General features: G+C 46.3%; 1 protein-coding gene and 1 pseudogene across 4 annotated transcripts in view; one reads left to right on the top strand and one right to left on the bottom strand.

The window, feature by feature from the left end:
• Positions 1-14346, bottom strand: part of LOC119162228 (uncharacterized) — a 43854-nt gene that overhangs the window by 3453 nt on the left and 26055 nt on the right. For 3 of the 4 annotated variants that reach the window (XM_075879057.1, XM_075879058.1, XM_075879059.1), the window contains one exon: positions 6421-6554. The exons of the other annotated variant lie outside the window; for it this stretch is intronic. In XM_075879057.1, coding sequence (XP_075735172.1) covers positions 6421-6554 — 134 coding nt within the window. The remainder of the gene's footprint in view (positions 1-6420; positions 6555-14346) is intronic. 4 annotated transcript variants of the gene reach the window in all.
• LOC119179250 (uncharacterized) lies at positions 6832-9906 on the top strand (annotated as a pseudogene).

Genomic DNA, 14346 nt, shown 5'->3' on the forward strand with positions numbered 1-14346 from the left:
TAACTCTTTCGCCAGTGAGTACATAATGTACAAAGTACAGTACACAACTGCAGTACACAAGTAAAGGGCAGGGTTGGCGAAAAGACAAATGCCTGACAAGGTGCTGTAACCCGTCCCAGACTATAAAGCGTAATTATGATGAAAGAAAAGTGGTTGAAACGATAGCTTGCCGTAAGCAGAAACCGAACCTGCGACCTTCGAATAACGCGTTCGATGCTCTACTTTTGAGCTACCACGGCGGCCATCCCCCAAGCCACGTCATTGGGTTTACATGTGAATTTGATCGCGGGGCCACCTGTAGCCATGGAGGAGAGTGTGGCACACTCTTTATGAGCCTGTTTGGCGTCAAGTAGCACGTGAACTTATTACATTGTGAGCGCTCACTGTGTAGTTCATCATTTTCACCGGCGAATACAAATCGTCGTGATCATCATAATCGTAGTCTCTCGCCACGTGTTCGGTTGCTGTCTCTCACGCCTGTATTGGAAAATACCGTTCAACGGTCGCTCCTTCGTACCTGACGTCGTTTCACAAGTGGTGGAGCGTGCTGTGATTCCCACGTCCTCGTGCTCGACCGGTCGCCCTGGAGCTCCGGTCTGGTCGACTGCTGTACTTTCCAACATTGATGGCGCAAAACGACGCACCACCTCTAGCCATTTTCATCGCACCCACTCAGCCTGCTGGGCCTCACCACACCATGAGTACCTCGCAGCGAGACCCTCCGGTGTTTCCTGGCCTTCGCGGTGAGGTCGAAGAAGATTGGCTGGACAGTTACGACCACACCAGTGCTTGCAATTACTGCGAGGAGGCACAGAAGCTGCACTATGTTCCCTTTTATCTCACAGAGGTCGCTAAGACGTAATATTAAAACCACGAACTGACTTTTCTGATTGGTCAGCATTCATGGTGCATCTATGTCAGATATTCGGCACTTTTTCAGGAAGTTCTGAGGTAGCGAAACAGAAGTTCGCTGCTCGCATCCAGGGGCCCGAAGAATCGTACAGGACGTACATAGAAGACGTTCTGGCCCTCTGTCGCCGAGCCCAAAGTGACATGTCGGAATCCGATGGCATTCGTCATGTACTGAAAGGCATCAACTCCGTCGCCTTTAATGCTCTTGTCATGCAGAGTACGACAACAGTTCAGGCCATCATTACCACCTGCCAACACCTGGACGCACTACTCAATGCGCCTTCCACACGCCTCTTGTGGCACTCGTCTTACTAGCGAGCATAAACTGTGGGCTCTAATTTTCACCATAGTAAGAGAGGAACTTCACAGCCTTGTTCCTGCCAGTGCACCTACTTCATCTTTCCACTCGACCCCTCCTAACCTGCGGGAAAGTATCAAGGATGAATTGGCGTCAATGACAAGCGTCGCACATGCCCCACCCCCTGCCCCCTTACATGTGCCTACGTATGCCGAAGTCGTCTCACGGCCTCCTGCACCAACTCCATCTGTAACCGTGGACGTCGTATAGGACCATTTGGCCGCGAGGGCAGCCAAGGCACTACTGCAACCACACTCCCCTGCCTGGCGCCCTACGTGCCCTGTCTGCTACTACTGTGGCATACGAGGACACATTTTTCGCTTTGCCACCGGCGCCAGCATTATGAACGACGAGGTTATTCTTCGTACGAGAGTGTCCGCGCTCCGAGGTCCGATCCCTACGTTCCAGGAATCTACATTCCCTCGTCACGACATAGCCTTCACCTCCTTTGTCCCACGGTGACCCTAGTTCTTCCCGCTCACCCGCCGTCGTTCACCGTCACGCTTCCGCCGTATTACTTCGCCTTTACGTTCTGCCCGGATTCCCCTCGACAGCCACTCTGAAAACTAAGAGCTAGTTTTTGGAGGAGAAACTTCGTGTTGTTGAAGTGTCACAATATCTCCTGCGCGCCCTGCAAATATACTCACTCTTTGTGTAGAAGGCATTTCGGTTGACGCGCTCGTGGACAATAGAGCCGCCATTTCGGTCATTGATCACAAACTATGTCACCACCTACAAAAAGTGCAAACTATATGTTGGTCCAGTGTTACTTGGTGCTTATGACAATCAAATTTACCCTATAGGATAATGCACAGTTCGTGTTCTGATCGACGGAATTCGCCACCATATAGAACTTGCTGCGCTTTCTTCATGTGCTCATCCTATTATATTGGGCTGGGACTACCTGTCAGCTGCTTCCGCTGTCACTTCGTGTGGTCCGCTTGTTATTCGTATTACGCAAACAGAGCATTCTAGTGCTTACGATTTCTCGTCGCCCCACCTTGTCGCAGCTGCAGATTTTGTACTGCCCCAGCCCAAGAACGTATGCTCACCATTAGGTCGAGCGGTACTATTGACGGTGACGCAGTGGCTGTCCCTGATCAGCACTTAATTTTTCGAGGAATCACCATCGCTTGTTCTTTAGTGCGGATTTCGCGTCGTCAAGCCATTCTCACCACCTACAACCCAACAAAAGAGCCACAACTTTTGCAAGAGGGGTCCACTGTTGCCAGCCTTATCGACATAGCACCGGTATGTGTCGTCACTGTATCGTCTCCGTCGTTATTCGGTAAGTGTACGCCACGAGAAGGCTCACCTAACGCGCTTAAAGCCACATTGAGTCTATATCTTACTCCAATGCAAACTAAATACTTACTGGCCCTTTTAACGAAACACCAGACTTGTTTTGACGCTTGTTCAGATGGCTTGGGTCAAACTACGGCGGCCTCTTATCGCATCGCCACAGACTGGTCTCGTATCATTCGCCATCGCCCTTACCGTGTGTTTTCAGAACGCAAGGTTATCGAGGAGCAAGTGAATGACATGCTCGCACGAAACGCTATCAGGTCTGCGGCAAGCCCTTCATCTGCGCCTGTTGTCCTAGTTAAGAAAAAAGACGGATCAGTACGATTTTGCATTGATTACAGGGCACTAAACAAAATTACCAGGAAGAATGTATATCCTATGCCTCGGATTGACGATGCCCTTGACAACTTACAGTGTGCAGAGTACTCTTCAAGCCTCGATCTACGATCTTGCTATTGGCAGATCCCGATGCATTAGCCTGATAAAGAGAAGACAGCGTTAGCTACTCCTGATGAGCTTTTCGAATTAAATGTGATGCCTTTTGGGCTCTGCGATGCCCCAGCCACATTTGAGCGAATGATTGATACGGTGCAGCAGGGCCTAATATGGAAAACCTGTCGTTGTTACCTGGACGACATCACTATCTTTTCATCCAGCTTCTCGCAACACCTAGAACGTCTAGACGAGGTGCTCACATGTCTAGCCAAAGCTGGTCTCTAGCTAAATACCAAGAAGTGTCAATTTGCGGGCCGCTGCATCAAAGTGTTAGGCCACGTTGTCAGCAAGCTTCGCATCGAACCTGATCCCGACAAGGTGGCCGCTGTGTTGCACTTTCCTTAGCCCACCACGCTGAAAGACTTTCGCAGACTCCTCGGCTTAGCCTCTTACTTCCGCCAGTTTGTCCGTGATTTCGCCAGTATCGCGGCCCCGCTTCACAAACTCCTGACCACAAGTGCATCATTTATTTGGACAGATGACAGTGAAGCTGCTTTCCAGACGCTGAAGCGATGCCTCACGCTAGGGCCAGTTCTTTGCCATTTTGATCCCACAGCCTCTACTATATTACACACTGACGCAAGTGGACAGGGAATCGGCGATGTCCTGGTGCTGCGTGACCAGGCTTCGCAAGAGCAATTCGTGGCTTACGTGAGCCGCACTCTCTCTACGGCGGACAGAATTACAGCATCACTGAACAAGAATGTCTGGCTATAGTGTGGTCCGTGGAAAAATTGTGCCCCTATTTGTATGGCCGCCGCATCACGATTGTCATGGATCATCATGCGCTCTGTTGGCTGTCCTTGTCCTCCTTAAAGAACTTGTCAGGACGCCTCGGTCGTCGGGTGCCCCAACTGCGGGAGTATGAATACAGTGTCACATACCGGTCGGGTCGAGAACACCTAGATGCCGACGCTTTGTAACGCTGTCAGCTGTTGCAAACTCATGATGCATCTATCTGCTGTGCGGCACCTCTCCGCCAAGAAACCGCGGAGAAGACCAGTCTTAGTCCAATCGACTTCACTGCACCGGTTGCCCTCCTTGAATTTGCAGACCTCACTTCGCTCCAACGCGCTGACACATACTGCCGTACAATCATTGATCAGCTCACCGGCTTGTCCCATGCTCCCAACAGCCGCTTACACCGACAACTCACGCGTTTCAAACTTCATGATGGGACGCTACTTCAGCCAATTTACCATCCTGTCGGTAGCCGATGAACCCGGTCATACCTCGTTCACTTCGACTCCAAGTTTTAGAAGCCTTTAATGACGACCCGACGGCTGGCCACTTGGGTTTTGATAAAACCTATCGCATTAAGACTCGCTCCTCCTGGCCTGGCCTCTCTACTATTGTTTCCAAGTATGTAACTTTCTGTTCGTCATGTCGGCACCAAAAACGTTCGACATCTTTCCCCGCCGGCCCTCTACAACCTCTCCCGTGCCCGTCCACTCCCTTCGAGTTCGTTGGTATAGACTTATACGGACCCCTCCCGCCTACCCGCGTGCCGATCACCACTGTATTTTTACTGCCGTAAACCATCTTACTCGCTACGCTGAGATGGCAGCTCTTCCTTCTGGTGCTACCTTCGAAGTGGCCGACTTTGTTCTGCGTGCCGTTGTTTTGCGCCACGGTGCCCCTAGTGTTCTCCTGAGGAACCGTGGCAAGACATTTCTTTCCCATGTGCTCGCTGAAGTCTTACAGGCCTCTGACATGATTTTTAAGACCACCTCGGCATATCATCAGCAAACAAATGGTCTCACTGAGCGTTTTCATAGAACTTTGTCAGACATGATCTCTATGCATGTCTAGCCCGATTACAAGAACTGGGACATAATACCACCTTTCGTCACGTTTTCCTATAACATTGCCATCCACCGCACTATAAGTTACAGCCCGTTTTTCCTTGTGTATGGCCATGCAAAATCTTTTCTTCTAGACACCAGCTTCTTGTCCACGCCCTCTATCTCATCTGCGTCCCTTTCGGAAGAGTTTGCTGCCCGTGTCAACAACTGCCGCACAATCGCCTGCGCCAACATCTCTATCATTCAAGACCAGCGAAAAGTTTGTTGTAACGCAACACGTCGAGTTGTGTCCTTCTACCCAGGCGACGAAGTGCTCCTCCGGACACCTGTTCGCAAACCTGGCCTCTGTGAATAATGCGTTCACAGATACCTAGGTCCTTACACCGTGCTTGAACGAACATCGATTGTGAATTATCACGTCGCTCTGGTTACTTCGGCTTCTAATCGCCGTCGTCGTGCGATCGAGATCGTCCATGTGTCTCGCCTGAAGCCTTATATTCGGTGCTCATAGCCTCACTAAATGGACGCCTTGCTGACCACTTTGGGGTAGGGGGAAAATAGTGCGAGCGTGGGCTGTGTAGTTCATCTTCACCTGCGCCTACAAATCATCGTGATCATCATCGTCGTCGTCTCTCGCTGCGTGTTCGGTTGCTGTCTTTCGCGCCTGTATTGGAAAATACAACGGGCGTTCCTTTGTACCTGACGTCATCTCACAATATACTCACCTTTTGAGACTGCGTGGCAAAGCCATGATATGACTGAGCCACGCGGCACCGGAGGGCTCCGGATGTTGTGGCCACCGGGGGTTTTTTACAGTGTCCCTAAACCAAAGTACATGGGCCATAATATTTGACCTCCAACGAAATTGGAGTGCCACGGCTAGAATTAGAGTCATTTTAGAATGTGTAAACAGGTATTTGCTTATTTACCTCTTCGCTCTTTGCTGTTGAATTGCTTATTTATTTGCCTGTTTGTCGTCATGTCATTTATAGATGTAATTCTTGAAAGTAATAAACGCTGCATATAAAAACGAGCATTTTTTAGTGCTCCTGAATGTTGTATAATCGAGTATGCCTTCGTGATTCAAATTGCCTATTCCCTTAAGTGTAAAAACAAAACATCAGACTGTTCATGAGGATGAAGTATATCACATAGGTGTGAAGAAATTTCGTGTTGCACTGAACCGATGTTCTCCAATACTCAAAAATGATTTGAGTTTCGTGAGGTGACGGTATTTGTTTCAAATACTAAACCAAATATGACGCTACTCAAAATTGTCCAACGCTGTTCCAAACTGTCTAACAGTCGCATATTTATATTAGTCAGGTAAGCTGTACTTTCCGCACACGCCTATATAACTCGTGATGACTTAATATTATCGGTAAAAACGAATGATTAGGTTGAAGTGGCATCACTACAAAATTCAGATACTGCATCAATATATCTGGAGGATAAACCTTCAACACTAGTAGTACGTATTGATTTGAAATTAAATAGGCCTCTATCCTCACACAGCATTCTGGTGACCAAAACAAGCGTACTCACAGGCCACTGCGGATCGCGTGGTCCTCCAGCCTCTTCCAGAAGTTAACTCGCCTTTTGAACGGCAAGCTGTCGAAATCCACAGACGATTCTTCGCCGTCCAAAACTACTGCATTCATTTGGACCCGAGTCTGCTCCTATGTATTGGAGTGGCAACAAATGAAGAATAAACTATAAGGCCGTTAAAGACGTACTAGCAGTCTTTCGATGGAATAATACCAGCACTTTACTTTCCGGGCACGTCAATTGTTATGTTGCAAAATATTGGCGGATAAAATACTTTTCTGATACCATTACACTCAGTTCTGAATATTGCGACACATTCTTGTTTCTTATTAATTACGTGTTATACCACTCGGCGATAGCCACGCCTAAAATGTGTTGGTACTTTTGACAACTTGCACTGGACACGAAATGCTAGGTACGTGTGTGAATACATTCAAAAAGTCTCACGAGCAGCACGCTGGCGCTCGACGTACGCTCCAAGGAACGGTTACGATCGAATGTACTATTTTACATGTATAAAAGCTGAGGCGTTTCAATGATAATGAGAGTCGTATTGTGGAGATGATTCAACAGTGTCGCTTTGCGTTACGCCGAGCCTGTTGACCCACTTGGCGAAAAAACTACCCCCTTGCAACGGCATCGGTGTAGTAGACGTTTATGTTTTCGAATGACGCACAACACAAAATCGGGAACACAGTGCGAGAGCAGAGTGTCCAGAGAGTGGTGATCTGTGTGCACCAGAATGTACTCTGTGGCTATACGAGTATGCTCCATTCTTGCTCCTTAAAATATAAAAAGTGTGGAGTGTTCTCTCAGCAGCGTACAAAACTGGGCGAGTCGGTTTAGCTTATTGATGTCAAAAGCTGCGCATAGAGACGACATACAAAAGGAGAAGGACACAGGAAAAGCACTAAACTAAACTGACATCTCTACTACAAAAGAGGAGAATAAATACAATCAGTACCACTGCGTGCAAATCCTTCAAACTGCCCATAATTTGCACGCTTTTTCAAGTAAGCTGATTTCACAATGTAGAAAGATGGATGGGGCGAAGATCCAATTATTATGGTTTTTCTTGATGTGAAAGCACGCGAAATCATGCTTCCATGATTTGGCGTTATCTTTATCCATTGTCTGAAGATGGCATGCGTGTTATGAAACAGAAGTTTACAACCACAGGCGCGAAAATTAAAAGACAAATGTGAAGTGAATGTGCCCTTCAATGTATTGCAGTGTTGCCGGAGCCTCTATTTAAGGCAGGCGCCAGTCTGACCTACATACGATTTTCCACATGATAACGTTAAATTGCATACCACACCATCAAGCATCATACTAGGTTAGTCACATGGGGCTGATTGCAAGAACAAATTTGTTTGCATAAAACTACATAAGCCCCACACAATACGTGCCTATGTGGAGAGTGGTTCAACTTCGTCCATACAACATAGAAGTGCTATTCGCGGCTCCAAATGCGACGAAACTGTCGCCCCCTTCCTCTAACACGGCACACACCTATGCTACTACCAATCCGATGTTTCTCATATCCAATGAGAAACATTGAAGGTGAAGTAACTGAAAATTGTAATGTTCACGAAATGTTTGCCCATATAAGAGATAACGTGGAAGAACCAACAGTAACGTTTAAGCAATATTCTGATATGCTAAATTCATGTTATCGTTGCTCAACAAGTTTCATGCATTGCGCTATTATAGCGCGAACTATCCAAAAAGGTTGACTTTTCCAAAGGAAGCTTAAATAAAAAACGCCAAGCCTGTGCGGAAGGTGCATCAGAGTAACAGCGAAAGCTACAAGGGCAACCTTTGAGAGTCTTTTCTAAACACTCATTGGGTAACGGCTGCAAGCACACTTGCTTGATGGCATTAATAATAAAAATTTCCGGGTCGTAGTTGGCATTCGCTATGCTATTTTTTGTCATCCTTCCGAGAAACGTGATATCCGCCAAGTTATTGCGAGAATTTTGTGTCATTTTTTTCATGCAGTGGCTGACGACGATGAGGAAATATGCCTGAAGTGGGTATGCGCCACACTTACTAGATGAACAAAAACAAGCTTTTAAAATGAGTTCGAGCATTGGATGATCCACTCGTTACGCTATTCACATTGTGTGACGACTGCTTCTTCTTTCCCCTTTTTAAAACGCTTTATAAGCCTTATTAACGCGATTGCTTTCCCGACATCAAGCCTGCCTAAGGCAAATTTGCCAGCAAGTCCCAAGAAGAAGCCGCACCGATCGGCTGCGTTCCGAAATTCTCTCTGCTGGTAACAGCGTATCGGCCAACGGCCGAGGATTATCGACTCCGTTTCATGATGAAGACTCAAGCTATAAAGTCGTCCTGCCACGTCTTCCAACCGGTAACGATGTTTTGAATTCCGTTTTCCTTCATGCCTACTTGAGTGGTAGGCCATACCGTGCACCAGACTTCCGTGACGCGCTGCTTAAAGTGGTGAGCACAGCGGACATTATTGGAGTTGGCCAGTATCAAATGAGCCATGTATGGATGGTTACGTGTGCAAACACCATGGCGAAACAGAAACTCGTCACTTGTGGTGAGCTCCGTGTAAAAAGGCTAAAGTGCATGGTGCTAGATCCGGAGACCAAGAATATTAGTCTGAAACTACTTTGGCTTCCGCCTCATCTTGAATCGCGACGTGTTGAAGAGGCGTTCCAAGCTTACGGCGTTGTGAAGTCCGTTGAAAGAGAGGCATGGAGATGTGCAGGAATGGAACAATGGATGAAAACAAATAGAGACGTTGCCTTGGAGCTCAAGGACACTGTCACTGTGAGCTCAATACCACACTTTATGTCAATCTATGGCCACCAATGCCTCATACTTATTCCCGGTAGGCCTCCACTGTGTCTTCGGTGCAAGCGAGTGGGGCATGTACGACGACAGTGCAAAACACCGAGGTGCTTGTAATGCCAGCGTTTTGGTCACTCGCCAGATACCTGCGTGTCGGCTTATGCCAACAAACTCCGTTCTGGCCAAGGCACAGAAGACCAACGTCTCGATCATCTTATGGATGTCACTGAGGTAGTTGATGCGACAGGAGAAGCAGCGGGAGGAGCAGAAGGTGCCTTAAAGGAAGCGGAACACATGTCCATGGATACCCTTGGCACGCAAAATAACACCGCTAACGACGCCAGTGAAAGCATAAATGAATGCAATGCTGCTGATGAACACCACTTGGAAGGCCTTAAGGACAAGCCTCCTGACAATGAGAAACAAGAAGGAATGGATTGCAGTCAGACAAGGAAGCGTCAGGCACCGGTCACCGATGAAGCAACAACGACTGCGCCAGACACGACAGAGCAACTGTCTTCGCGTGGTCCACGTGTCACCTTCTTTGGGGACCGAGAGACGCGCCGCCTATGCCAGCGTCCTGAGGAAAGTGCTGCTAAAAAGTGCCAAGGAGGTAAAGCCGCAGGTTGGCCTGTGGCTAAAGGTGACCTACAAAAGTAGTAAGATATCAAAATGGCTACCGCGCTAACGTTTCCCATGTGTGTAGCGACACTCAACGTACGTGGCTTGCGGAATGTAAGGCGTCAGTGGCAGTTGCGCCACGTGCTTCAGCAGTACAACATTGATGTACTTGCAGTGCAAGAGACTAAGATTTCTGCTGCTCGTGACGCCGATCTTGCACTGGAATTTTTCCGTGATTACAATTTATACATCAGCCCAGCACGTGGTGCATCCGCTGGATGCTTTTTATTAATCAGAAAGTACTTGAATCATATTTTGATGTCACTACATGTTGATGGGGAAGGACGCCTCATTTGTTGCGACTTATCTTTTCATTCCCATAATTGGAGGTTTATCTGTGTCTATGCTCCCTCCAAAGTGAATGAAAGGAATTCTTTTTTCCTTTCTTTAACTTCGCTACTAAACACTGACAGAACTTTGGTAGTTTTTGGAGACTTTAATTGTGTTTGTGACGCTAGAGATCATTCATATATAACAAATTGTTATGATGCAAGTGCAGCCTTATTGCAGAAACTATTGAATGACCACAATTTAATAGATGTGGGAGCGCATGCACCTTCCTCGGCGAGGTTCACGCACTTTCAAGGCATCTCTCATGCTCGGCTTGACCGTGTATATGTATCTTTAAGCTTATGGTCTCACATTCATAATTATGCTGTAAAGCCCATATTTTTTACAGACCATTGCTTGGTCACCGTTTCTTGGGGTCCTAAAAATTTTCGTAAAACCCCTCTAAACTGGGACCTATGGAAGCTTAACGTACAGTTGTTGCGCGAAGATTGTTTTGTTAAAATAGTAAAAGAATCGGTACAAGAGGTAACACAGTGTCGACAGCTACCAATTTTCGCTCAATGGGAAAGGTTCAAAGAAAGAGTCAAGTATCAGGCAATTAGTATTTCATGCGAAATAGCGCAAAGAAAAAAAGCTGAAAAGCGCTATCTTTATGAATTACTTCATAAGCTCCATACTTTTGAAAGTGAACAGCCGGGATTGTACGGGGACGAGATAAATGTGATTCGAGCACAGATACAAAAACGTGATACAGATATATACAGAGGAGCTAAGATTCGTTCCCGTGTTACCCCTTTTACTGAAGAGGAACCCACTAAAAAATCCCTCGGGGATGAAAAGAGATATGCACTTTCTAAACAGATACTGCAAATTGAGTCGCGGGGTTCCCTTTGCACAGAGACATGTGAAATAAGAGCCGCATTTGAAGATTATTACAAATGTTTGTTCACCGCGGCTGAGCTTCAGGAGAATTTTGAGGAAGAAGCTAACCACTTCATTGCCCTTGTGCCTGAGTTACAAGATAATGATAGACTCCCTGTAGAGGGGCCAATAACCAGAGAGGAAATTAGAATTGCAATAACAACGTTGCAGAAAAACAAAACTCCTAGCCCAGATGGCCTTAGTGGCAAATTTTACATACCTTTTCAGAAACTTCTGATACCTTTCCTTGAGCAACTTTTTAAAGAGGCTTATGACCGTGGTGAACTTCCTCCTTCTTTCTATCAGAGCCATACAACATTAATCCCAAAAAGTGCTGATCCTAACGCATTGAAGGGAGTTAACGAATACAGGCCTATATCGTAATATAACGCTGACTACAAAATATTTGCTAAATTGTTGACAAATCGGCTACAGACAGTGATTACTAAATGTGTAGGTGACCACCAAACATGTGGAATTCGTGGTGGCTCTATACAGACAAACATTCATATTGCACGTTCAGTTCTTGAGTGTATAGATGGTAGCATGGACCAAGTAGCCCTCCTTCAAATAGATCTTGCAAAAGCATTTGATAAGGTACAGCATGCTTTTTTGTTCCGGCTCCTAAGACACCTGCAGTTGGGTGATGTACTATACAATGGTATCTCACTCTGTTATAAGAAGTGCACAACTAGGCTAATTGTAAATCGCACACTTTCCAATATAATAGAGTTAAATTCATCTGTAAGTCAGGGATGTCCGCTGTCACCTTTGCTTTTTGCAATTTATCTGGAACCATTATGTTTAAGTGTGCTTCTAAAGTCCAGCATAAGAGGCTACCGATATGATGCTGAGGAAGTTAAAGTTCTATCTTATGCAGATGACATTGCCTTCTTTTGCGCTGATAAACCCAGCGTTCAAGAAGCAGTCAATACTACTTTACGTTTCTGTGAAGTCGCTGGCGCCAGCATAAATTTTGATAAAAGTAGTGGATTCTGGCTAGGCATGTGGGCTACAACTCCTTCGGTCTTCGCAAATATTCATTGGAATGCGACTCCTTTGAAATACTTTGGTGTGCCTCTCGATAACTATCGTAACAGCGGCCCACACTGCACCGCTGCGATAATTACGATCCGCCGAAAGGTGGCAACATGGCACGAACGGGAGCTTTCCATTTTCGCCAGAGCGAAAGCGTGCAATATATTCCTTGTATCGAAGCTTATTTATATTCTGCAGGTGTTGCATTGCTCTCGGGTACACATTCAAGCCTTTCATAGGATATTTGCCTGCTTTATTTGGAGCTCTTCCTGGGAACCCATGAGAAGAGACAATCTTTTTCTTCCACTCGAAAAGGGTGGCCTCGGCCTCGTGCATTTGTTCGTGCGACAGTTGATGTTGCGATTTTTCTACCTCAAGGATGTGTGCCACCCATTTTTATTAGCGGTTCTTCGTAACCGTCTATGTTACCACCTTCCTTTTATTCATGTCACAACAAGCGTTGCTAAGGAATTGCCGTTGCGGGGATTCCTAAAAGAAATTGTTGATACTGTCAGTTTTTTTGAAATCCACGTTTACCTTAGAGTATTTGTATACTACTGACAGAACAAATTTAACCGCTGCACTTGTGAATAATCTTTTCCCCGAACCTGTTTATCGAAAGCCATATTCGCTTCTGTCTCGTCATGATGTATTACTTCGTGTACGTAGAATGTGTATATCTCCTTCAGCGAAAACATTTTTCTTTAAACTGCACACTTCCACGCTGCCAGTGAAAACGTGGCTGAATGAAAAATCAATATACGTACCCTGGACAGTGAATTGTAGACTCTGTAACCAATCTGAGACTATAGAGCATTGTTTTATTCATTGTCGTGATGCATTTTACTTTTGGGACATTCTAAAAAGAACGTTTAGAAAAGAACTTCCAATCACAGCCCATGGTATTAGGTTCCTTCCGTTCAAAAAGAGTCTGACTGATAGTACTCCTTACGACCTGTTTATGTTGTTAGGACTTTATTCATTATGGAAAAGTCGCATGATCGATAGACACGCCGAGCCACCACGGTCGACGAGATCTGTCTTCCGAGAAGCAGCTGCTCAAGTGGGCAGTGTTGTCGAGACTTTTGACCCCGTTCCGGAGTGGCTTCCCGTTCTTGACGCTTGTGTGTGTTTGCCTGACTTCTGATGAAGTATGTTCTGTGTACTTTACTGGTGATAATGTCATTCATTAAAGAAAAAAAAGCACCGGCGTGGCTCAGTGATAGAATACTGGGCTGGCACCCAGTGGACCAGGGTTCGAGCCCCACTGTGCCATTGGTGCTAGTTTTAAAGACGATAGTTCTTCTTGGGGTACTTCAACGCAAAAACTTTGGTCTGTATGTCTGTGTCTGTCTGTGGTACAATTGTCTATTCGTCCGCCGTAAAGATACCCCCAAGAGCACCAAACGGTACCCCAAACGGCCAACCCCATCTGCAGCGCCCACCAATATTGCTCAAGTTTGATCGTTTATACTTGTGCGATTGACAATTAAAAAGCAATTATTGCGCACAGCGCAATACTTCCACCATAAGCCGACGGCACCATAACAAGACGTGAACATTTTGTATGTGTGTCTTTACACTAGTGAAGGCATACATAGAAAATTCTAAAGACCATATAGTTTATCACGCTGCGCTGACAATGTAACGCGATGCTAAAAAAAGCAATTGTTTTCAACGCTTTGCTAAAACTAAAGCCCCTATACCTTCGGAAAAGTACAGCGTTCTTTTGATCAGCGCCACTTCCTACTCTCACCGGCTGTAAAGCAGACTGCAAACTCAAGGCGCAATACAGGGGGCGCCACGGTCACATGCGAAAGAAAAAAGCATCGTGCTGGAAACGAGGCGGCGAGGGAAGAGCAGATGGCGGTACTTTTACGGGGTATAGGCGCTTTAGCTAAGATGACACGGTGGTGGCACCTGCCCGTCCCTTTGCGTTCTACACCTTATCGCCTCCGAGATAGGCGCGCGCCTTAATTCGTTTTCGAAGATAACTGCAAGATAGCTCTCATGTGTAACGTGCCTCAATGCGCTCGTTTGACTTTGCTGCATGTATGGAGACTCTCTGGATGGAGAATACACTTCAGCGATTTTCTCGCGCAGAACTTCAAATGAACGTTTTGTTCACTCTCTCCAGACGCAATACTATCATCTATTGACGACATTTGC

This window comes from Rhipicephalus microplus, chromosome X (assembly GCF_043290135.1).
Source record: "Rhipicephalus microplus isolate Deutch F79 chromosome X, USDA_Rmic, whole genome shotgun sequence".
NCBI classification, from domain to species: domain Eukaryota; kingdom Metazoa; phylum Arthropoda; class Arachnida; order Ixodida; family Ixodidae; genus Rhipicephalus; species Rhipicephalus microplus.